Below are 23,000 nucleotides of genomic sequence, written 5' to 3' on the forward strand. Positions count from 1 at the left end.
GTTACATTGATTGCAACTTTGAAAACTGTCCCTTATCACAGTTTCAATGATTTAACTTTCAATGTTATTCTTACAATTAATTTTAAACCAAACTTTTATCTTAATTTCAGGTATATTAAATTACCAATTCAAGACTCTTCGTTTCATTGCAGTCTTTATTTAGATCCAATTTGACACTTATTGAATTTTGTTGGATTTTAACTACTGCAGTTAGTTTTCAGTTTAACCAGACCACCAAGAGGCATTCTTCTTCCTCATTTATAAATTGTGGTGTTCCTCTAACAAGGCTAAAGTTCTTGCATATCATCCCTGGAGCTATGGGCAGATGTGAAGAATTACAACAGCATGTTTCAGTGCTTCGGATTGGTCTTTGAGTGCCCTGCTATATTTACACCACTCCATCACACTATACAGGCAGTTGACTTTGAATTACATTTTCTTTTTTTATCATTAAACCTTTTGTGTCTGTCCAATTACTACAACACAGCTTACAACATATGTTTTGGTTAAGTTTTATTTTTGAACCTACTTTTGTCCCAGGCCTGGTTTAGCTAAATCACATGATTATTTTGCAACATATTTTGTGTATCACTTTTAAATGCAAAAGAGCTGGATTCAAAAATGCAATTTAAAAATTCAAAAATGCCAAGGCTTTGTATTACTTGTGGTATTATTTTACATTATACCGATTGTGACAAAGTGCCTGTCCCTGTGTGTATTTTCTGTTGTATGTTGCGTGTGATGTGTTAAATGTTGGTGTATAGTCATTGGTAGCACGGGATATAAACGGCTCTGTGTTTCACGTGTGTTTAGAAATGTATATTTGTATTTAGACACGAGGATTGCACAGCACTTCACGTGCAAGTAAAAAGTAATATGTGAGCACGGGGAATTGCAATTTATTAATTCACGTGCAGCTGTACCGAGATTCCAATTGAATGATTGATTAGCAATCGAGTCTTGGTACAGCTGCATAAAAACAGCATGTTTTCACCCACTCGGGGTTGGGTGTTCGGTGAGTGGAGAACGGGAGAGAGAGAGGAGAAATTATTTACAATTGCTATTGCGTGTTGGTGGGACCAGTACAATACTAATTTATCAACTCGCCGTGTTTGTCAGTGTGTCTGTCCGTGCACCGTTTTGTTAAGTATAGTCCGTTTTTGTTTGTCTCTTTTATTTTGGCGTAGTGCCGTGTTCTGTTTCTGTTTGTTTGTTAAACCCTTTTATTTTTCAATAAACCGGCGCAAGCAAGCGCCATCATCATTTCACATTCATCTGTCCTGTGTATTTCATTCCTTTTCCTGGTTCTGACGCCGCCCACTTCGGCAGTCTCTGTGACACGTGGTGCCCATACTTCACTAGGTGGTGTAGAAGCGACTGCAAATAAGAGGTGACAGATTCATCTGTGATATGTGCAGCGTGTTTATTCAGCAGCACGCATTTTTATACCTTCTTATGAGCCTACTCATATTACAAAGTTTCTAGTTATTCTAGTCCTTCAGGTTCTGCCTCTTAGGAGTGTTCATAATGTGTATGTTTCAAGCAGAACAGCTTAGTTAGGCAACGTTTGTAAAACCAGCAGTTCAGAGAAAACATGCAGTGCAATGAGATCCTGGTCCAGTGCTTATCCTGCTTGCTATTCTTTGGAGGAGCTGGATATTTCTTCAGGCAGACTTCAGTCCATACCCCTTATGGACGCTATGTAGAGCTATTCAAGAAACCAACACTGGTCCCGGCTAAGCTAGCCTGGTTTTTACAGGAGCTGCCTTCATTCCTTGTGCCGATCTTATTATGGTGTAAGGCAGCTGGGCAGCTCAGCACAAACAAGACGGTGCTCCTGATGATGTTTTGCGCACACTACTTTCAAAGGTATGTTTATTCAGGTGTTGTAAAGTATTCATTATAATGATTGCCAGGCTCTTTGACTTCTTGTTTTCACATTAGGGGAGGGTATTAATATGTCAAAACCTGACTTGCTCATTTATTGGTTCTGATGAAACTGTATTTGTTGTGATGTGCTATTTTATATATTGTGGATAAATCTTATGGTGCTATACTTTTATTTACTTCCAAGTAGTAAAATGTGGGTAATTGTCCTCTTTGTGGTTTCACAACACTTTTCTGTTTCATCTTAGATGGAGTTGCTAAGCTTTTAACCACATTTCCTCTTGGCCGAATGCCCAGAAACATATGAGAGAGGGAGAGAGAGAGAATGAGAACTCGATCAGGCAGATTCCATATTTTTATCAGAGCCAGATCCTTGCGCCGACTGGAGCTGCAGTTGTACATACTGACCACATTGGAGGCACTGGGTCTTAGTCATTTGGGGGGTCCCATATGGTCTCCATAGTCCTGTAAAGAGAATGACCAGGTGTAGTATACACTGTTATGCAGTTTTATACTGTGCATTTATTGTTTAGGGAACTCATTCTCCCTCCTTACTTTTTCTATTGTTTTACATTTGTTACATTGATTGCAACTTCGAAAACTGTCCCTTATCACAGTTTCAATGATTTAACTTTCAATGTTATTCTTACAATTAATTTTAAACCAAAATTTTATCTTAATTTCAGGTATATTAAATTACCAATTCAAGACTCTTCGTTTCATTGCAGTCTTTATTTAAATCCAATTTGACACTTATTGAATTTTGTTGGATTTTAACTACTGCAGTTAGTTTTCAGTTTAACCAGACCACCAAGAGGCATTCTTCTTCCTCATTTATAAATTGTGGTGTTCCTCTAACAAGGCTAAAGTTCTTGCATATCATCCCTGGAGCTATGGGCAGATGTGAAGAATTACAACAGCATGTTTCAGTGCTTCGGATTGGTCTTTGAGTGCCCTGCTATATTTACACCACTCCATCACACTATACAGGCAGTTGACTTTGAATTACATTTTCTCTTTTTATCATTAAACCTTTTGTGTCTGTCCAATTACTACAACACAGCTTACAACATATGTTTTGGTTAAGTTTTATTTTTGAACCTACTTTTGTCCCAGGCCTGGTTTGGCTAAATCACATGATTATTTTGCAACATATTTTGTGTATCACTTTTAAATGCAAAAGAGCTGGATTCAAAAATGCCAAGGCTTTGTATTACTTGTGGTATTATTTTACATTATACCGATTGTGACAAAGTCCCCGCCCCTGTGTGTATTTTCTTTTATATGTTGCGTGCGATGTGTTAAATGTTGGTGTATAGTCATTGGTAGGCACGGGATATAAACGGCTCTGTGTTTCACGTGTGTTTAGAAATGTATATTTGTATTTAGACACGAGGATTGCACAGCACTTCACGTGCAAGTAAAAAGTAATATGTGAGCATGGGGAATTTAAATTATTAATTCACGTGCAGCTGTACTGAGATTCCAATTGAATGATTGATTAGCAATCAAGTCTTGGTACAGCCGCATAAAAACAGCATGTTTTCACCCACTCGGGGTTGGATGTTCGGTGAGTGGAGAACGGGAGAGAGAGGAGAAATTATTTACAATTGCTATTGCGTGTTGGTGGGACCAGTACAATACTAATTTATCAACTCACCGTGTTTGTCAGTGTGTGCTTGTCAGTAGAGTGGCAGTTCTATTCTGGTTTTACTTCTAATTTTACTGCCTGATTCCTGCCACCAAGTGGACAGTACCTGTTCAGTTTTACACTTGAACAGATCAATTCCTTTTTCTTTTGTTTCTTTTAATATTATTTGTTTTCATTAACGCTTGTTCATAATATGATGGTACATTAACTTCACACTTTCTGAGTCGTTTAACTCTGTACCATGTATTGACTGTTCTTTGCAAACACTCGCAACTCAGTATCAGAGAATTACCTTGCAAATACCGTATTACTTCAATTTGGTTCCACCCTCAAATTAAAGACGCCCTCGTATTGACGCCATAGTCGTATATCAGCTTTATAATAGAGGCCACCCTCGAATAAATGCCGCTATCAATAAAGAAACATTTAATGTATTTTTTTCTCAACCCCTACTAAAAAAAACACACACAGTAAACAAACAGCTAACACTGATTATGTACATGTAACGCCCCCGAAGAGACGGGAGCCTCATTCTAGCACGTAAATTACAAACTAATGTACACACACACATAGTAAGCACATTTTATTTTAAGATAGTATAGTTCTGAAAGAAAATGCAAGATAAACTACATATAGAACAGCAGTTCTTCTGAAGTTCTTATAGGTGGTTTTGTTTTTAGTCAATTGTAATTCCTGTACTCAATCCCGTACAAACAAAAACAGTGTGCTTACTATCTATGAGAAGATTTAGTTTCAGTTTTGCTTGCAGTGAAATTACAAACAAGCAAGTTACAGTGAGAAAAACAAACAAGTAGGATATATTATAGTTTTTACAGAACTCAAGCTGATATTTTGAGAGAATTTTTGGCACAGAAAAACATCTACGTCACACTCTTGGACTTAACTGCTACACCTGCAGTGACCTGCCCCTTAACAACCAATACACACTTCTGATTCACTGGTACAGTACTCCCCTGGCCTTCCAACCTCCACCTAATAGGCTCTTGGTAACTGCCACCGATAAATGCACTGTAGTCAATGTAGGTTAGACACACACACTGCTACATACAGGTAGGCTACCGTATTACAGAAAATAAGCAACCATGATACTTCTAAAACGTCATATCATGCAGTAAAATATAGCAGCGTTTGAAAATCGTAGTATTATTAATAAAGGTTGCCCTCATATAACAGCCGCCTTCTTAAGTGCTGCAGTCATTTTGATCAATTTAAAATAAACGCTGCGGCACCAAATTGAAGTAATATGGTACTTAGTCTCTCCTATTAATGACTATTCCTTCTCTAAATATGTATCACTCAAATTATGTTTTTTGAGAATTATATTACAAACTTGGATACTTTAGTTGGGAGTCTTGTCCACACTACAGTAAAATTATGTAATTCAGTTTGCCTCAAAGGGGCTTACTGTCTCGATTTTAATTAATTTTTTTTTTTTTTTAATTTACCTGACTCTTTCAATTCCAACTTAAATATACCAGTCACATTCAACATGTCAGGATTTACACATTTGTCAATTATTTCTCCCCCTGGTTCAGTTTTAATATTTATTATTGTCTATGGGTTCCTGCAAGTACCTATTACATTGAAAACCACTATTTGATTTTGTTTTCCTAGACTGTGATTCCATGCTGGGAACTCTATCCCTTGGGCACACTCAACCTTTATATCTTATTACTTATAGTTTCCCTTTTCACTACTATGTGTGATTATTCAAAGACTGACTCACCCAATCAGGACCATAATAATGGAACAGATGAACAACAAGTACAGGCATTTATATACTGACACAGCCTTGTGATTGGTCCTTATCTGTTAGAGGAATATCATGTCAATATGAGTGGGGTAAGCTTGGTGGCGTTTTTAACATTGTGATCAGAGAGAGAGAGACTTTTCACTTTTAAGATTCGTTATTTAAACATTCCAAATAAAATCCATCAAAATTCAATAAAGGTAAAACACAACAAAAATTAAGATTCCTACTGCCTCAGCAGAATTAAAAAATCCTAAAATACATCATGTTCTCCTTAAAAACAGATTTTAAACAGAATAAAAGGATCATAAAAAATCAATAAAAAACACAGTGTTTTCTTTCTGTTAAAAACACATTAAAGCCAAAATTAATAAAAACATTGTAAAACAATAAAAAATAAAAATGAAATTAGAACAAAAACTGGAGTTCCCCCTCCTCACTCACATCACACAAGGAGTCTCCCACACACCATCTCTTCTGGAAGTCCTCCAGGTTATTAGTTAGTTTAAAAAATTCAAAATCCACTCTTATCCGACTTTGACCACCAACACCCTGAACTGCAGCAAGGCATCAGTCAGCCTGGTCCCAGAGATCCTGTTCTTTCTGGACTTTAAAATGGCTAATTTTGCCTGACCCATTATAAAATTAATTAAAACACACCTGCTTCTCTTTTTAAAACTGTAGTGAACCCCAAAGATAAAATGTTGTTTATTGAACTCCTCACCCAGACCCTGCAGGAGCTCCTGTAAGAGATGGAAGAATGGTCCTAGCCTAACACACTCGCTGTACATGTGGAACACTGTCTCCTCTGCAGAGCAGAAACAGCACTCTGAGCTATTACTGGAATCAACTCTGTGGAGAAACCTGCCGGTGGACACAATACAGTATAGGATCCTCCACTGTAGGTCCCCAGCTCTCTTGGTGAGAGGCAGTTTATATAACACCCTCCATACTGGCCTGTGCCCCTCCTCTACGTCCAGACATGCCCTCTACCTTGAATCCACCAACCCACTCAACTGGTGAAAATGTGATGCTTCACACACAACTCTTACTTCCTTTTGTGTGAAAAGTCTTTAACTGTGTTACAGTTGAGTAGCATTCCCTTCATCATCTCTCCTTCACCTACTGCTGGTCACACTAGCAACCCTGGAAAGATGAAGTCCTGTGCCACTGGACATCTCCCTCAAAGCCTCCCTGAGCTCGGGGGAGAGAGCGCTTCTCAGCTCACTAACCATTTTCTCTGCCAGCCTCTCAGAGTGCTTCAGCCCAGCTGGTCAGCTGTGTAGCAGTCAACTATCAGGAGAGATCAAGGTTGATCAAATTGCTCAGCCTGGTCACTCCTGCCCTCACAAAACTGCCACTGAGCATCATTGACTGAAAGAAACGCACAGGGATGAGCGGATTGATAGGGACTCCTCCTACAGGACCCTGCCTGTCAGAGATCCCTCATCTATCTCCACCCTCACTGCCCTCCAAGCATCTAAAACACTCAAGTAAAAACAAGGGAGACCTATTTTAGCTAATCCAGTACACTCAATTAAAAATAGGTGTTTGCCTATCCCCAGCCCCTACTCTGATGAGAAAAAAACAAGCCAGCCTCTTCCAATGAGCCTCCTCCCCAGCGTACAGGAGCCTCTGTACCACCTGCAGTCTGAAGGCTGCTACCCTGCTGGCAATGCTGACCAGCCCCTGCTCCACTTCATCAGTGGGGAGATACAGGACTGCTGGCCGCAACTAATGTCTCCCGCTCCAGAAGAACTCCAGCAGTATTTTCTGGATCTCTTACACCATTCCCAGGGGAGGGTTTAGATACACCAGCCTGTGCCACAGCATGGAGGCCACCAGATTATTAATCACCAGGACCCTTCCCCTAAAGGACAGCTGGGCCAGCAGTCCCCACCATCTCTGCAGCCACCTCCTCACCCTGTCCACCAGGTCCTCCCAGTTTTTCTGCACATAAGTCTCCACTCCGAAAAACACACCCAACACTTTTATACCTGTCCTGTCCCATCTCAGTGCCTCGGGCAGGACGGGGTGTGCAATCATGCCAACTGCCTGACAGGAAGATGTCACACTTTGCCCAGTTAACTCTTGCCGTAGATGCTCTCTGGAATGTGTGCTGGCTCTGTTGTAGTGCCTTGATGTCTCCGTCACTGCACACAAACACATTCACATCATCTGTATATGCAGACACCTTCACTGTGACAGTGGTGAGGAGGGCACTGCCCAGCCAACCAGCCTACCCCTCAGTAGGGGCTCTATGGCCAGTGAATAAAGCATTCCAGATAGGGAGCAGCCCTGCCTAATACCCCTGCACACTGGGAAGGGTTGACTCAGCACATTGTTGATCTTTATTGTGCTAAAAACATTTAAATATAAAAGCTGAATGTAAGAAATAAACAGAGCCAAATAAAAAGGGTTTTAAAAAGGGTTTTAAAAAGGTATGTGTGGTCGACCCTGTCAAATGCCTTCTCCTGATCTAAAGAGACCAGCCCAACATTCAAATCACATGTATTAGCCATTGATAAAAAATCTCAAAGTAAAAACAAACTATCAAAAATGGAGTGTCCCGGTATACAGTAAGTTTGGTCCATGTGAATTACAGCTTCTATATATTTTTTGAACCTATTGGCTAGACATTTAGAAATTATTTTAAAAGCGGAACATAAAAGCAAAACAGGTCTCCAGTTTTTTTAACACAGGTGTCCTTTCTTGGGCAGTAGTGTGATTACTGCCATCCTGCAACTGAGGGGCAGTTCTTTATCCTGGAGGTTCTCTCCCAGCACTTGCAAAAAGTCCTCTCCAATCCTCTCCTGTCTGAGTGCGTCTCCTGCAGCAGCGCTACCCCAGCCAACTTCTGCTCTAAAAACTCACACAGCTGCGCTCTTTTAAAAGACTGTCTGCAGCCATTCACATTAAAAGAAATACAAACACACTTTTCCATAGTGGCTAAAAATAATAAAACTGACAGAGTAAAACAAGCAACAATAAAAAAATTCTTAAAAGAAGTATCCATTTTAAAAATATTATTATTTAGCAAAATTAGCGATCTTTTTCTTAATTATTTGAACATATTTTTTAAGACGGTACCTTTGCTGGTCAAATTCCTCTAATGTTGCCTTTCATGTGACAATGTGTGCTGATTGGAGGAACAATCTCAGATCTGGGAAGAAGTTTTCAATTTCAACCCCCCCTTTTCCCTTTTGTATTCTCCATGAACTGTTTAAATTCATCCAGGGTATAAACTTTTTTCCCCCTGTTAACAGGTTGGCTATCGTCGATGTCAGAGATAAGCGAGGAGTCAGAGAGCTCCCCCTCCATTTCATCTGCTCTGTCCTCACTGTCTGAAAGATCCCAGGAAGTCAGCTACAACAACATTACTGGGGAGTTTGTTCCAAACTCCCACAATTCTCTGTGTAAAAAAGTGCCTCCTATTTTCTGTTCTGAATGCCTCTTTATCTATTCTCCATTTGTGACCCCTGGTCCTTGTTTCTTTTTTCAGATTGAAGGTCCCCTGGGTCGACATTGTCAATAACTTTTAGAATTGTGAATGCTTGAATCAAATCACCTCGTAGTCTTCTTTGTTCAAGACTGAATAGATTCAATTCTTTTAGCCTGTCTGCATATGACATGCCTTTTAAACCGGGAATAATTCTGGTAGCTCTTCTTTGCACTCTCTCTAGAGCAGCAATATCCTTTTTATAGCAAGGTGACCAATATTCTAGATAAGGTCTTACTAATGCATTGTGAAGTTTTACACTACTTCCCTTGATTTAAATTTAACATTTTTCACTATATATCTGAGCATTTTGTTGGCTTTTTTTATAGCTTCCCCACATTGTCTAGATGAAGACATTTCTGAGTCAACATAAACTCCTAGGTCTTCTTCATAGATTCCTTCTTCAATTTCAGTATCTCCCATATGATATTTATAATGTACATTTTTTTATTGCCTGCATGCAGTACCTTACATTTTTCATTATTAAATGCCATTTGCCATGTGCCTGCCCAGTTGAATACTGTCTTGATTATTTTGAATGATTTTTGCTGCTGCAACAGTGTATGCCACTCGTCCTATTTTTGTGTTGTCTGCGAATTTAGCAAGTTTGCTTACTGTACCAGAATCTAAGTCATTAATGTAGATTAGGAATAGTACTCCACGATGATGAAATGAGCTGAAACATGTTTCTAGTTATGCATTCCTTGAACAAAACCAATCGCTTTACACTCACTGCAAGATGTAGTCACTACACTACACACCGCTTGTTTCACAAAATACATAAATTCTGCCCAGAGAAGCACATAACAAATGCAAATTTAGCATTGTTATGTGCTTCTCTGGGCAGAATTAGGTGTTTGAATTAAAAAAAGGCGCAATATAAATCTGGAGATATGGAGCAATGAATCTGCATAAATTCATCTGCAACTAAAACTGAATAAAACCAGAACAACAACCGTACAGAACAGGCTAGAGGTGAACTTCAGAGGGAGGATGGGAAGGAGATAGAGAGAGAGAGAGAAGAGAGTGAGACAGACAGGTCCTTGGAATAGTGCACACACACCTCACGGCATTTATCTCAATTCTGTAACCCTACTCTCGATTTCTGCTTCAACTTGTTTTATATCATTTATTTTGTCCTCATATCTCCTCCTTAACATGTTGGATTTGCTGATGAGCTGTTTCGTCAAGCTGCCTGACTTGCCCTCTGCTTGCTCAGCAAACTCGTTTGAATCTCTTTCTAAACTTTCAGACACTCCAGCAGAGTTTTCGTCTTTTTTCAGTTGGCAACAAAAGATTTTGAATACTGTGATTGCATCTTTGTTAGTGTTCCCTGTATGCTACTGTTACTGTTTGAATAGATCATGATACCTTGCCATAAACAAACATAACATAAGCAAAACAATGTGACAGATGGAATTCCATACCATTTGCAATCAATAACTTAATAACAGTTAAACAATATTTTGAGAAGTTGACTTTGAAATGCCAAATCGAGTCATGTAGGCAGTCGTGTCCTTCCTGCATGCAAAGGTCCTGGCAATTTCCTAGTCAGGAAACATTATTTTGAATAGCTCATCAATTCTCTCATTGTCATGGTAAGGCTGGTGACTCACCACTGTCTTCAAAGTCCACAACACCTCCTCTTTCAGTGTGGGCGTAGAGCCAAATGTTGACCGGAGATCGGTTACTGTTGCTGACAACGTTGTTGGTAACGCTAATGGTACACTAGTTCTACTGCCGGCCGCAATTGCTGGGCCTGTCTGCTGTGCCAGAGGCGGAGCAGAGACAGTGGAACAATACTGAGTGATGTGCATTTGACTGCGGCACTTAACAAAGTGTTTGTCTCTCGCACTGCATATGTGATTCCACAGCTTTTATTCCCATTGTACCAAGTTAAAAACATTTTTTACAAAGTATGCAGCGGGTTTCGGGCGGATTTCCCTCACTGGCTTCAAACAATCATAATTGCTGTTTTCCAACCACATCATTAAATCTGCATTTCCCCATGTTGGCTACACACAAACCAAAAGACAGTAAACAAAATTCACATATACAAAAGATAGATAGATACCGGTAGCTAGCTAGCTAGCGAACAAACAACGTTGCTGTGAGGCACTGAAAGAGCAGAAGCCGATGTCTGTGTGTGCCAAACACCGCTACCGCTCTGCCAGCTACTAAAAAAATTGCCCAGAGATAGAACACCTACAGTGTTCTACTTGTGTGTTCCAACCAATCACCTTCTTTGCATCACCTCTGCCATACATGCACACCCAAACACAATGTACCAAAAATAGCGTATCTCCCGGTCGCTAATTTTTAAAGACCTTTGAAAACTGTATTTAAGACAATTTAAGACATTATAAGGCCTGAAATTCAGGAAAATGAATTTAAGACAATTTAAGACTTTAAGGACCCGCGGACTCCCTGTAGTTATCTCTATGGCATCACACACACACACACACACACACACCGCCCTCAGGTTCAGACTACTGCCGAGTGACTTGTATACACTAATTTCAACTATGAGTGAAAACTTAAAACTATGCATACCAATTTCACCTACAATGCTGTATGGTAGAGGAAGGCAAAATGTACTGACTTTAGGGGCTCCTGACTGGCGCATCCACTCCGCGTGGAGTGCAGGGTGCGCCCTATAGCCTGGCTATTCCACTGCCGGCCGTGGACGGGAGTTCCTAGGGGGTGACGCACAATTGGCCGAGCGTTGCGCGGGGTGGGGAGGGCTTAGGTTGGCCAGGGTGTCCTTGGCTCTCAGTGCACCAGCGACCCCAGTAGACTGACCAGGCACATGTGAACCTGCCTGCAAGAGACCCAGAGCTTGTGGTGGGCCTGCAAAGTGAAAAGAAGTGGATGGCTGATGGCACACGTTTCGGAGGATGCGTGCACTCGTCGTCGTCTCTGCTGAGTCAGCGTGGGCTTAAAAAAAAAGCATTTTAGGAAGCCTTTGTGCTCTTCCCACTACTCTCTCAACAGATCGAGGATGCCGCGAGGCTGTCTGCCGTACAAGAGCTCGAAGGGGGAGAACCCTGTCGAACTCTGCGGCACCACTCTCACTGCAAAAAAGAGGTAGGGGAGGAGCGATGCCCGATGTTTTTGCTCTTGATTCACAAATTGTCTGAGCATCTGCTTTAGGGCAATAATAACGAGGGCCCCAGCGCCCTCCTTACCTTCAATAGACTGGACCTGTCCCCAAGTGTGCACTAGTGAGGGTTCGTTGCTTTGGCCCAACACTATGTCGTGCTTGAGTGCCACATGTCCGGTATATTGAGAGGGGCTGGAGTAGCCTCTGCCCTGGATGGCCCAGTAACCTCGCCCTCTCGGTCACCCTGCGTTCCGACCCCCTTTGACTGGCGTTTGATACCATCCAAGCATTCTCCCACCAGACCCCAGCCTCGTCTCATTGATGCTCCCTCACATTTTCGGTCCTTCTGTCTATATTTGTTTTTCTAGCACAGAAAATAGGGGAGAACATTTCAGCATGTCAGGGGAAAATATCACCAATCATTTCCGCATTTTCTTTTTCTGCCACGTTTACATGCGTGGCTGGGACTGCCATTAATTTCATTAATTGTTTACATTTTGTGCAGTCTCGGCTCAGAATAACCGGATGTGGTAGTCTTTTTCCGCTAAAGGTCGGCTCGGGTATAAAAATAAAAAAGTTAAATGTTCAACATTGTTATTATATCACACCAGACTTTAAACTCAAAGTTTTAACAACAGCAATGTTTCCACTGGAGAGCACCAAAACTGGTGAAAACAATGTCGTTTAAGTTTCTCAAACCACAAAATTCACTGTAGGATACTGGTCTCCCTTATATTCTCGCTGAGCTTCGTAAAATGGTCGAAGAAAATCAATCAAAAACTGCAACACATCCGGGGTGATGTTTTCTAGCCTGTAGTTTTCTCCATGCTGTTTTTTCGGTCTGTGCAAGTTATGTACGACTGACTTGGCCCTGCTGCAAGGCAAGTACATCCTTTTTCAGTGTGGCGCTGCAAAGAGGAATTTCCTGTCTTTTGCTGTCAAATTTAAGTAGAAGTTTGCAAGATTTGCACTGTACAAATCCACTTTTAACAACGTCAAAATGTTTCCAAACAGAACTTTCCACTTCTAAACATTCTCCAGTAGACAGATTCTTCTGATATCAACAGCCTCCATACTTAATAATGGAGAATCACTTTTTGGCTGTATTTTTTAGAGCATTATAAACAGGAGAACGCAGAGATGTCTCTCACTGCACGTGCACGCTGCACGCTTTGCTCACGTGGGATGTATGATTCTAAGTCGGAAGTAATTTTAGGAGGCAATTCATTTGCAAGAGGAAAAAAACACTTGCTAAAATGTAATAATGCATTTATAAAATACTGAGCCGACCCGACCTGAGCTTGAGTGCTTGACACAGAATATACACCTGACCCGACCCGAACCCGACGGGACCCGATTGTGTGTCGGGTAGCCAGGTTTTACTTTCGGGCACCCCTACTACTAGGTTACATTTTATTGGTCCTACTGACAAGTATACTTTTAATGTGGGGTATGCTGCCTTGTCTCCATGGATACAGGAAAAGGCTAAAATCTGTTTATATTCCACAAGCTGAAAGTGTCGGAGTCTTCCTGCCTGTAACAGGGAGAGATCTGTGCTGACTCTGCTGGCGTGTTCACGGGCTGCAGGAAGAGGGCGGCAGTCGCCCAACAACCGCCTGTGAGTCATGGCAGTGACACGGGGAGGTGGGAAAGTGTGTGTGTGGACTTTCCCCCTCTCTGAATGGCCGAGAGGCGGGTCTTGGGTGATTGTCGGTCCTATAAAATAACGCTCTGTTGTTTCCTCAGGTCTGCCCACTTAGACGCGCTTTGATTCGGGACCGGGAATCAGCGAGACAGAGAGAGAGAGCGGGGAACCCTTGGGCAGACCCCGGCGTATTGTGAAAGAGCAGGCGAGATAGCCGAGAGAGTAGGACGGTGATCCGGGTCGTGTGGGTAGCGGCGACCGGGATAACGCTGCCGAGTGCAGCACCTTTTATTTGTAGTTTTATTACTGTTTTATTTTCCCTTGTTCTTTTCGCCTTCTGTTTTCATTATTATTTCTTTGAGCACCTGCGAGTGCATTTGCGGTTCGTATACCAGGTGTGGTATTTCCGTGGTGCTGTCTATCATCGTTGATCGGCAGCCCACGGTCAACAGTGCCCTCTGCCGGAGAGAAAAATAAATAAAAAAAAGAGCCGGTCTAAAATAAAACTGGGCACCTGTGTGGTGTTTCCCAAATACACCTGTCTGTCTCCTGGTCAGTGAATTACCCACACCCCTTCCACACTGCCTCACAAAATTCCATCAACTTTTAATATTTTGAATATTACTAAATTCAGTATTTTATTTTAGGTTTTGACATACATGTTTCTTTTTTTTTTTAATATAGAAATGTTTTTGTACTTAACATTAATTTAAAAATCCAATTGATGTCTATGATTAATACATTTTAATAAGTTTTGTGACTAATTTGAACCTATTAATATGTCTCAATATTAACTAAATCGAGTTGTTAATCAAATTGATTAATACATTTTAACAAGACTAATTGATTAATCTTGTTACACAATTGATTTATTAAAATGCTTGAATATCCTGTTACTTGATTGTTTCAGTCATCCTAAAATAACGCTAGAATGTTTCATTGAAAAATAATACTTTTTTGACCGATTCAGATTTTGCAGCTGATGTATTTATTTTTAAAAGGTTTTCTTTAGGTTGTGCTGCAGAGGGAAGAGGGGAGGTGGGAGTCTACTTCATATTCTTGCACCAGGGCCCAGTAAATCATAGTGGCGGTGGGGGGTGGGCCTAAGATCAGTAAATACTGTGTGAATAGGTGAAGGAAAACTAATGATGTGTATTTGTGGAAGGGTGTGGGTATTCACTGATACGGGAGACAGAAGAGAGTACTTGAAACACCGCACAGATGCCCAGTTTTATTGATTTATTTTTTTGTGCTTGTAATGATTTATTTTAGCCTATAGAGGACGCTGTTGCCTGTGGCCTGAATACCAGCGATGGTAAACAGGTCCACAGGAATACCCACAGGTAAACAGACACTCTGCGCATTCACAAGTGGTCTCATATAATAATAACAAAAGGCGAAATCAAAGAGAGAAAATAAAACACAGTAATCAAAAATTACAAAGAAAAGGTGCTGCACTCGGCAGCGTTACCCCAATCGTGGCTACCCTCATGGCCTGGGTGCCAGTCCTACACTTCACTATAGTTTTTTGTTGTGGTGAAGGAGCTTCCTGTTGATGTAGAGGACCAGATGCTCGCTTCCATGGACCTCCTGAGACAACACTGCCCTGAGACCTGTCTCTGACGCATCCGTCTGCAGGGTGAACCTCTTACTGAAATCCAGACTGCACAGCACTGGCTTGCTACACAGCCTCCGCTTCAAAGCGTGAAAGACCCTCTGGCACGGCTCAGTACACTGAACCCTATTTGGGACAGCCTTCCGGGTGAGGTCTGTCAAGGGAGCAACGAGAGTGGAGAAGCACGAGATGAACTTCCTATAATAGCCCATTAGTCCCAGGAAAGAGAACATCTGGGTTTTGGTCGTAGGGACCGGCCAGTCAGCCAAGGCTTTCATCTTAGCAATTAACAGTCTGATCTGGCCACTCCCTACTCGATACCCCAAATACTCTGACTCACTCTTCCCAATGGCACACTTCTTTGCGTTAGCTGTGAGCCCCGCCTCCAGCAAGGATTACAGCACCACCACTACTTTACACAGATGACTCGGCCAATCCTCACTGTGGATAACCACGTCATCTATGTAAGCAGCAGCGTACTGCTGATAGGGCCACAAGATGCGATCCATCATCCACTGGAAAGCGGCTGGCACTCCGTGCAACCCAAAGGGCATGGTCCTAAATTGGTTCAATCTGAAGGGAGTCAAAAACGTTGTCCTCTTTCTGGATTCCAGGGTCAGGGGTAACTGCTAGAACCCCTTTATTAAATCCAGTGTCGTCCTAAAATGAGCTGTATCTAGACATTCCAGCAACTCATCTACCCAGGGCATAGGTGTCAAACTTCGATTTTTCATTGATTTACTTCGATTTTTCATCGCCCAAAGTCAATGCGAAACCGAGTTGACCCGTCTGGCTTATCTACTAAAATAACAGGACTGTTGCAGTCACTTTGAGACTCTTCGATTATCCCCAGTCTGAGCATTTTATCAATTTCCGTTTTTATTACCTGCCTTTTGCGCCCATCTTCCTAGACTCAAGACTGATGATGAGGAAGATGATGAAACGCCATTGTCCTAATGGTCTTATTTCCCAAAATCTTACGTGTTCTGCAGACTAGACAAAGTTGGTGCCTTGGTCGGTCAGTATTTCCTTGGGGATCCCCACCCAGGAAAAAACCTTCATGAGCTTGTTGGCAACAGACTTAGCAGACGTAGATTGGAAGGGAATGGCCTTTGGATACCGCGTAGCATAATCCAAAATGACCAATAGGTGTGTGTATCCCGCCCCACTCCTTTCTAGTGGCACTACTATATCCACCTCAATACGCTCAGAGTTTCCACCAGCGGCAATGGCAGAGCCAGACCCCTGCTTTTGCTCCACGGCCTCTCCCCCAGACTCTTCACCAATCGTCGTCACCTGAAACTTCTCAGACTCCCTCCATTGCCAGGGTTCATTCTTAGCGGCCTGGCATTCATGTTTAGTTTTCCAGGTTTTAAATCTTTGGCAAAACTATGGTGTTTGTACCATCCACTATCACAGGAATAACAAACCCATGTGCTGAAGTGACTGAGGTAATTGAACATGCTTACCTGGTCAGCTGAGACCAGAATCCATCATGGAGCAATTGTCCGAGCAATGTAGCCCACCTCCCTGCACGTCCAACAGTGCAGTGGACTAGTTTCTCGCCCTGGAGCCTCAGCAACAGGTAGAAATACAGGAGTCATTAAAGAGGCTCGACGGTACCCCGGTCCAACACCGCAGCAGCTCATGGGTAACCCCACCCTGGCCCGGTTCCTGGGCCGCGAGCTTTCACCTCCACCCCTGGTCCAGAAACCTGTCAACCCCTTCCCCACAGTCCCTTCGCCCTATCAGGGGCCAGTAGAGGGGGTGATCATATAGTGCTTCTCCCAGACAGCCTAGCTGGCGTAGTTCCGCTGCCTGGTACTGCTCTGCCAGTGCGACCGCCCGATTGGAGGTGCTTGCCGCTGCACCCACAGCCGTGGTCCCTGAGCCAAGCACTCCAGAAATCGCTCGACCATGATGATCTCCACCATCCTGGCTTTGGTGATCACGTCCGGGTTCAGCCACCCCATGGTGTACTCGTTCAGGCGATGGCCGATGGTTCTGGGGTGCTCCTCTGGCGAGAAGCGCTCCTCCCAAAACTTTTGGCGCTATCCCTCCGGTGTGGCCCCCATGCGATTAAGGATGGCTGCTTTCAGCATGGGGTAATCCATCATCCGTTCGGGAGACAGCATCCTCACTGCGGCTTGCGCCTCCTCTTCCTGCAGCACTATGAACGCACCAGACTCAGCAGCACAGATCTTACATAAAACCTGTGTTAGTGTTTAACATATGTACACCTGTGATGTGTTTAATCATGTTTACAGATATAGTCAGTTGCATTTTTGTGCTCTATAACAAAATACAGGCATTCTAGCTATAAATAGTCTGAAAAAGGAAGGAAAAGCTTTGTAAATCAGATTCAAATAGTCCTTTATAATTAATACAACAAAGAATTACAAAAATGTGGTTGAAATAGGTTACTCACTGGAATCTTGTGGTGTTGCTCTTAATTGCTCTTATTTTTTTCCATCCTTTTCCCATTCAGGACTTTCATCTTTGCCTTGCTGACCAGAGGCAGACCCTCTCCCCTTCCAATCATGATATATGCAGTGATCTTTTGCGCGATCAATGGCTTCTTTCAGGGATACTACATAGTCTACTGTGCCGAGTATGATGACGCCTGGCTCACTGACATCAGGTTTATCCTAGGTAAGGTGGAGGGGGTGGTCTTGAGTTTTTAATAATATTACATCAGACCAATTACAAGCAAACCTTAAAGATAAACATTAAAAATACATTTAACTAATTGCAACGTATCACAATTCCTAATAGCTTTTTTCTTTTTTAATCTGAGGATCAAGATATTTTAAAGGAACTCTGAATACACTCTTTTTTTTTTTTAAGGTGGGATTATGTTTTTGCTTGGAATGGCTATCAATATCCATAGCGACCATATACTACGGAATTTGAGAAAACCAGGAGAGATTACTTACAAAATACCCAGAGGTACTTTCTTTCCATAACTTGTACCAGCATTTCAGAATCCAGACTTGACAGATTCATGTCCAAATCATGCAGTAAAACAAGTCTGTCAGGCCGTGTGTAATATTCTTGACATTGATTTTAATCATTTTGAGAACCTAATGTGGCTGTGTGAACAAGATGGCTTGTGGTGATGTCAGACCAGGAAGAGACAGGTCTTGGGTTGAATGTGCAAGTTTTAATAATAAATAAAGGGTTTAACCCTTTGCAGTCCTATGTCGGACCTGGTCCGACATCACGAAAATCCCTTTCCGGCCCATTGTCAGACTCTGTCCGACATTGCCGAAAACCATAATCTAACACAACATGTGTTGCGTTTAAGCCGGAAAAAGCCGAGGCGAGGCGTTCCCTAATCGTCTCTAATCAGAAAGAAGGCGGAGACAGCCGAATAGACCATATACAGGCTGAGCAAAGCCTAATTAAACAGATGGAGACTGAGACGCACAGAGTGAGAATGGCGCAGAGAAGGCAAGGAAAGTCAAGGCAGCCTGAAGAACTTGCACAGATGATGGAAGAGGCAGAAAGTACAGACGAAAGCAGCTTGGACAATGATTTTGATCAATCAAGTGATGAGGAAGCAAATATTTCTCTTACTGATGACTCTGAGCAATCTGAGGAAAGTGACCACGAACCAGATGCGCATCAGTAAGTGCAGATGCTTTCACAAAACTCCCATTTACTGTGATAAATAGGGGATATCAAGGGATTACTACTTTGAGGACTGCACTGGAGTTTTTTCACATTTTTTTCACGAAATTGGTTTACTGAAATTGTAAATAAAACCAATAGATATGAGTAAAACTAAAAGGACTGCTGCATCATAATTCTATTTGGAACTCCTGGAAACCTGTAACGTTACCAGAGATGAAGACATTTTTTGGTGTTCTGCTGAATATGGGACTGAATGCAAAAACGGACATAAAGAATATTTCTCAGAGAAATGGGCCGACAGAATGTAGTTTTTCAAAAGATATATTCAAGAGATCACGTTTCTTGCAGATCTTTTGGATGCTACACCTCTCCCCACCCAGGTGGAAGGACAAAAGACTAGTGCTCATGATGAGCACCTTCCATTGCAGTGACTATGAGAAGGTACAGTGCACTATCAAGAGAGGAGCAATTGAAGAGCTGGACAAGCATTCAGTTATCTGTGATTACACCAGCAAGATGGGGGCAGTGGACCGGGCGGATCGCTACTGTGCCAGCTATGCTTTCACAAGGAAGTCTCTGAAGTGGTGGAGGAGGATGTTCTTTTGGCTGCTGGAAGTAGCAATTGTGAACAGTGCTATCCAGTTCAATTTGATGGTGGAAGGTGGAATCTGGACAGCTACCTGTTCGCCATAAAACCTTCAGGAAAGCCTTACTGATACAACTGGTGGGAGATGTGCACAACCCGGCTCAAGAAAACGTGGTCGTCCTTTTCATCAACAGACAGAGAAAAAAGGCTGAATGGAAAGCCACATTTCATTTCCAAAAATGAAGCGAAGAGCACCAAAGACTGTGCAGTGTGCAGTGACAGAAAGACAAAAGGGGGGAGGAGAGAGACTGTATGGTTCTGCAAAACATGCTCAAGGCAGCCAGGGTTACACCCAGGTGACTGTTTTGAAAGATACCATACCATGGATACATACAAATAATTTCTGTCACTAAATGCCTTTTTTGTTTGCAAACCTCGCCTGGTGTATATAGTTATAACATTGATGAAAAATAGTTTTTAGTTAATTTTTTTTGTTTTTTTTGTTTGTAGTAGTGTGTAATTGATTTGTAAAAAGTTTTGTACCTGTCTGATTATTCTAAAGGTAATATAATCAAGCAAAAACTAAAAATTTGTGACATTTTGTTACTTTTTTCAATGTTCGTCTGATATATATATATATATATATATATATATATATATATATATATATATATATATATATATATATATTAAAAAAAACATGTTTTTTGTTCAGAATTTTGGTACTGTTGTCTTTGTATACGGTACCCTTTGGTCTTGCACTGCTTTATTACTTGTTTTAAGCAAATAAAGTCACTTTATTTCAATTTGAACAGCAAGTGGTCTGAAATTTTATTTTGTTCACAAAAATTAATTGGACAGTACCAGGCTGACAGCCGCAGAATAAATGGACTGCAAAGGGTTAAACAAAACAGAAACACTGTACAAAACGGCACAGTGGCCAAGTACAGACAGACAATAAACACACACTGTGAATAAACAAGTATTGTGCTGGCATAAAAACCTCAGTATATATACACAGGGGCAATGGATTTAGTATTTTTTAAATATCTAAACTCTAATGTTCTGCAATCTAAAACGTAAGTGACTCTCTGTTGCTGATGCATACTTAACACGCCCTAGTCTCTATAAGTCACTGTGGATAAAGGTGTCTGCTAAATAAACAAATAATTAACTAAAAACAAATTGGTTTATAGGAGGAATGTTTGAGTATGTCTCTGGTGCCAATTTCCTTGGAGAGATCATAGAGTGGTTTGGCTATGCCCTGGCCACTTGGTCTTTGCCAACGCTTTCTTTTGCCTTCTTCACCCTGTGCTCAATTGGACCACGAGCCTACCATCATCACAGGTAACTGCATTTACAAATGATCTTCAAGGGAAAAGTACTGGTACTACAATGTCAGCTTAAGAGCAGCTACAAAAATTGTGTCAAACTGGTAACATTTGAAATCACAATTGTTGGAGGTAATCCACAGCTGTGCTTCAGGACCACTGTGCAATAATTGTTCCAAATCTCTGTGGCTTGCTAAAGGTTTTACATAAGTTTCTTCATCATAATACGGATTATGGTATCATTATCCCAATTAACTTCAAAAAAGATGTTGGCAGTCAATCAGCTAAACAATCGCTGTAAAAAAGTTTGGAGGGAGGTGGAGCCTGCCTGCCTCACTAACCACTCTAGGGAGTCTTTCCGTCACTGTTTAAAATGATATTAGCCAGAGTTTACAGGTTCTTTGTAGAGTCCTGATTATATGTTTGCTGTTGTGTAACTATTGGCCCTTAAAGTAATGTGCTACATTTGTCTTTCTTTGTAAATATTTATTAAACAAATTAATACGGCCTTGTTGAGAGAAAAAAGGTTTTATAAATATTTTTAGCCACCCAGTCAGTAAAGGCATTGCAGTCTAGGAAAACGTTATTACGTTGCTGAGACATGTTAACAACTCTTTAGTCCTAAAACCAGTGGAAACATGCAATGAAATGTTTGCACAAATAATCCTCAGTTTTTACTCAAATATATTATTATTTGTAATCATGTGCAGTATGAATCCAGGTTATGCTTTCTGCTGGGTCTGGCAAAACAATTCTCCTGTTTTTCTTTTGCAGGTACTATCTGGAGAAATTTAAGGATTACCCAAAATCAAGGAAAGCCCTGACACCATTTGTGTTTTAAAAAACACTTAGTCAAACTTACTGCCTTGAATGGCACTGCAAAAAATGACATAGCTGAGCGTATGTCACCAGATGATAAAGCACTGTTTGATTCTTTTTTCTGCTCACTTGTACTATCTTTCATTTTTCTATATATCCACTTTATTTCATATTTTTTCTTTCACAAGCAATGATTGTTTTGTATTTTATTTTTTAAGTGCGTTTTTTTTTTTTTTTTTTTATCTATTTGGCTTACACTAATTGATTTTGCAACGTCCTGGCAGGAATCCCCGTACAGAATGCGCCTTGCTAACTAGCTGTCAATTATGCACTGGCACTGAATGGAAAAAACAATTCATTAACCTGAATATTTAAAACGTAGCTGAAACAGAAAGTGGAGGGGGAGAGTAGAGAGAGCAGGGAGAGAAGAGTGGAGAAAAGAGTAGAGAGACCAGGGAGAGAAGAGTAGAGAGCGGGGAGAGAACAGAAGAGAAGAGAGAGCGGGGAGAGATGAGTAGAGAGAGCAGGGAGAGGAGAGTAGAGAAGAGAAGAGTAGAGAGAGCGGGGAGAGAAGAGAGGGGAGAGAAGAGAATAATGGGGAGAGAAGAGTAGAGAGAGCGGGGAGAGAAGAGTAGAGAGAGCAGGGAGAGAAGAGTAGACAAGAGTAGAGAGAGCGGGGAGAGAAGAGAAGAGAGCAAGGTGAGAAGAGAGCGAGGAGAGAAGAGAGCTTCTTCTCAAACCAAATCTTGTGGAATCCCCTGCAGGACTTCCCATAACTGTCCTGCAGGGGATTCCACAAGATTTGGTTTGAGAGTGATAAATTCCAGGAATAAACAAGCTTCTCCAAGACACCCCGATTGCCGTTGTGACAAGTGCCAGCGAAGACAGGGCCCATTTCAAGAGAGTTTGTACAGTTTGCTCAGCTGGAAGATGTTGTGTTTATACTTGGTTAGTTCAGGAGAGCCAGTGGTTAATTTCAATGGAATGGAAATAATAAGAGCAACCTGATTTAAGTGTAAACAGCCAGGAGAGCCATGGAAGCATGGTATGTCTGCAGTGTTAAATATTTTGTAGTGTAATCCTGATTTGAGACTCTGCCTGAAAAGCCTTTACCTACTGATTGACATCACCAAGCCGCTTTGAATCAGTTGCACCTCAAAGGGGAGGGTAAGCATATATTCATTGCATGAACTATAGATGTCTTAAGTATGAGTAGAATTAATACAGCCATGATGGAAGGTGGTTTAGCTCGATTAGTTGCCTGACTGAAAGCAGTTTGGCCGGTAGTTGTGAAGCACCACAGACCCGACTGGGCCGGTTACATTTAACAAAAAAAAAAAAAAAAAAATATATATATATATATATATATATATATATATATATATATATATATATATATATATATATATATATATATATATATATATATTGCATATGGCTTCCGTTTCATGAATCCA

At 41.4% G+C, this 23,000-nt stretch overlaps 1 protein-coding gene across 1 annotated transcript; it reads left to right on the forward strand.

Moving 5' to 3' along the window:
* Positions 1–1,366: 1,366 nt before the first annotated feature.
* LOC121317221 (3-oxo-5-alpha-steroid 4-dehydrogenase 2-like) lies at positions 1,367–22,010 on the forward strand. Its single transcript, XM_041252918.1, has 5 exons — positions 1,367–1,869; positions 17,660–17,823; positions 18,019–18,120; positions 20,590–20,740; positions 21,499–22,010. Exons 1-5 carry the CDS (start codon positions 1,595–1,597, stop codon positions 21,563–21,565), a joined length of 759 nt encoding a protein of 252 aa, XP_041108852.1. The 5' UTR covers positions 1,367–1,594; the 3' UTR covers positions 21,566–22,010.
* Positions 22,011–23,000: the final 990 nt, after the last annotated feature.

Source organism: Polyodon spathula, chromosome 6 (assembly GCF_017654505.1).
Source record: "Polyodon spathula isolate WHYD16114869_AA chromosome 6, ASM1765450v1, whole genome shotgun sequence".
NCBI lineage: Eukaryota > Metazoa > Chordata > Actinopteri > Acipenseriformes > Polyodontidae > Polyodon > Polyodon spathula.

What these genes read in the sequence shown, in the direction of transcription:
- LOC121317221 (XM_041252918.1), top strand. Translation starts at nt 1,595, where the DNA reads ATGCAGTGCAATGAGATCCTGGTCCAGTGCTTATCCTGCTTGCTATTC. An exon ending in TACTTACAAAATACCCAGAG is followed by an intron (nt 18,121 to 20,589) that starts GTACTTTCTTTC and finishes ATTGGTTTATAG; the next exon opens with GAGGAATGTTTGAGTATGTC. An exon ending in CGAGCCTACCATCATCACAG is followed by an intron (nt 20,741 to 21,498) that starts GTAACTGCATTT and finishes TTTCTTTTGCAG; the next exon opens with GTACTATCTGGAGAAATTTA.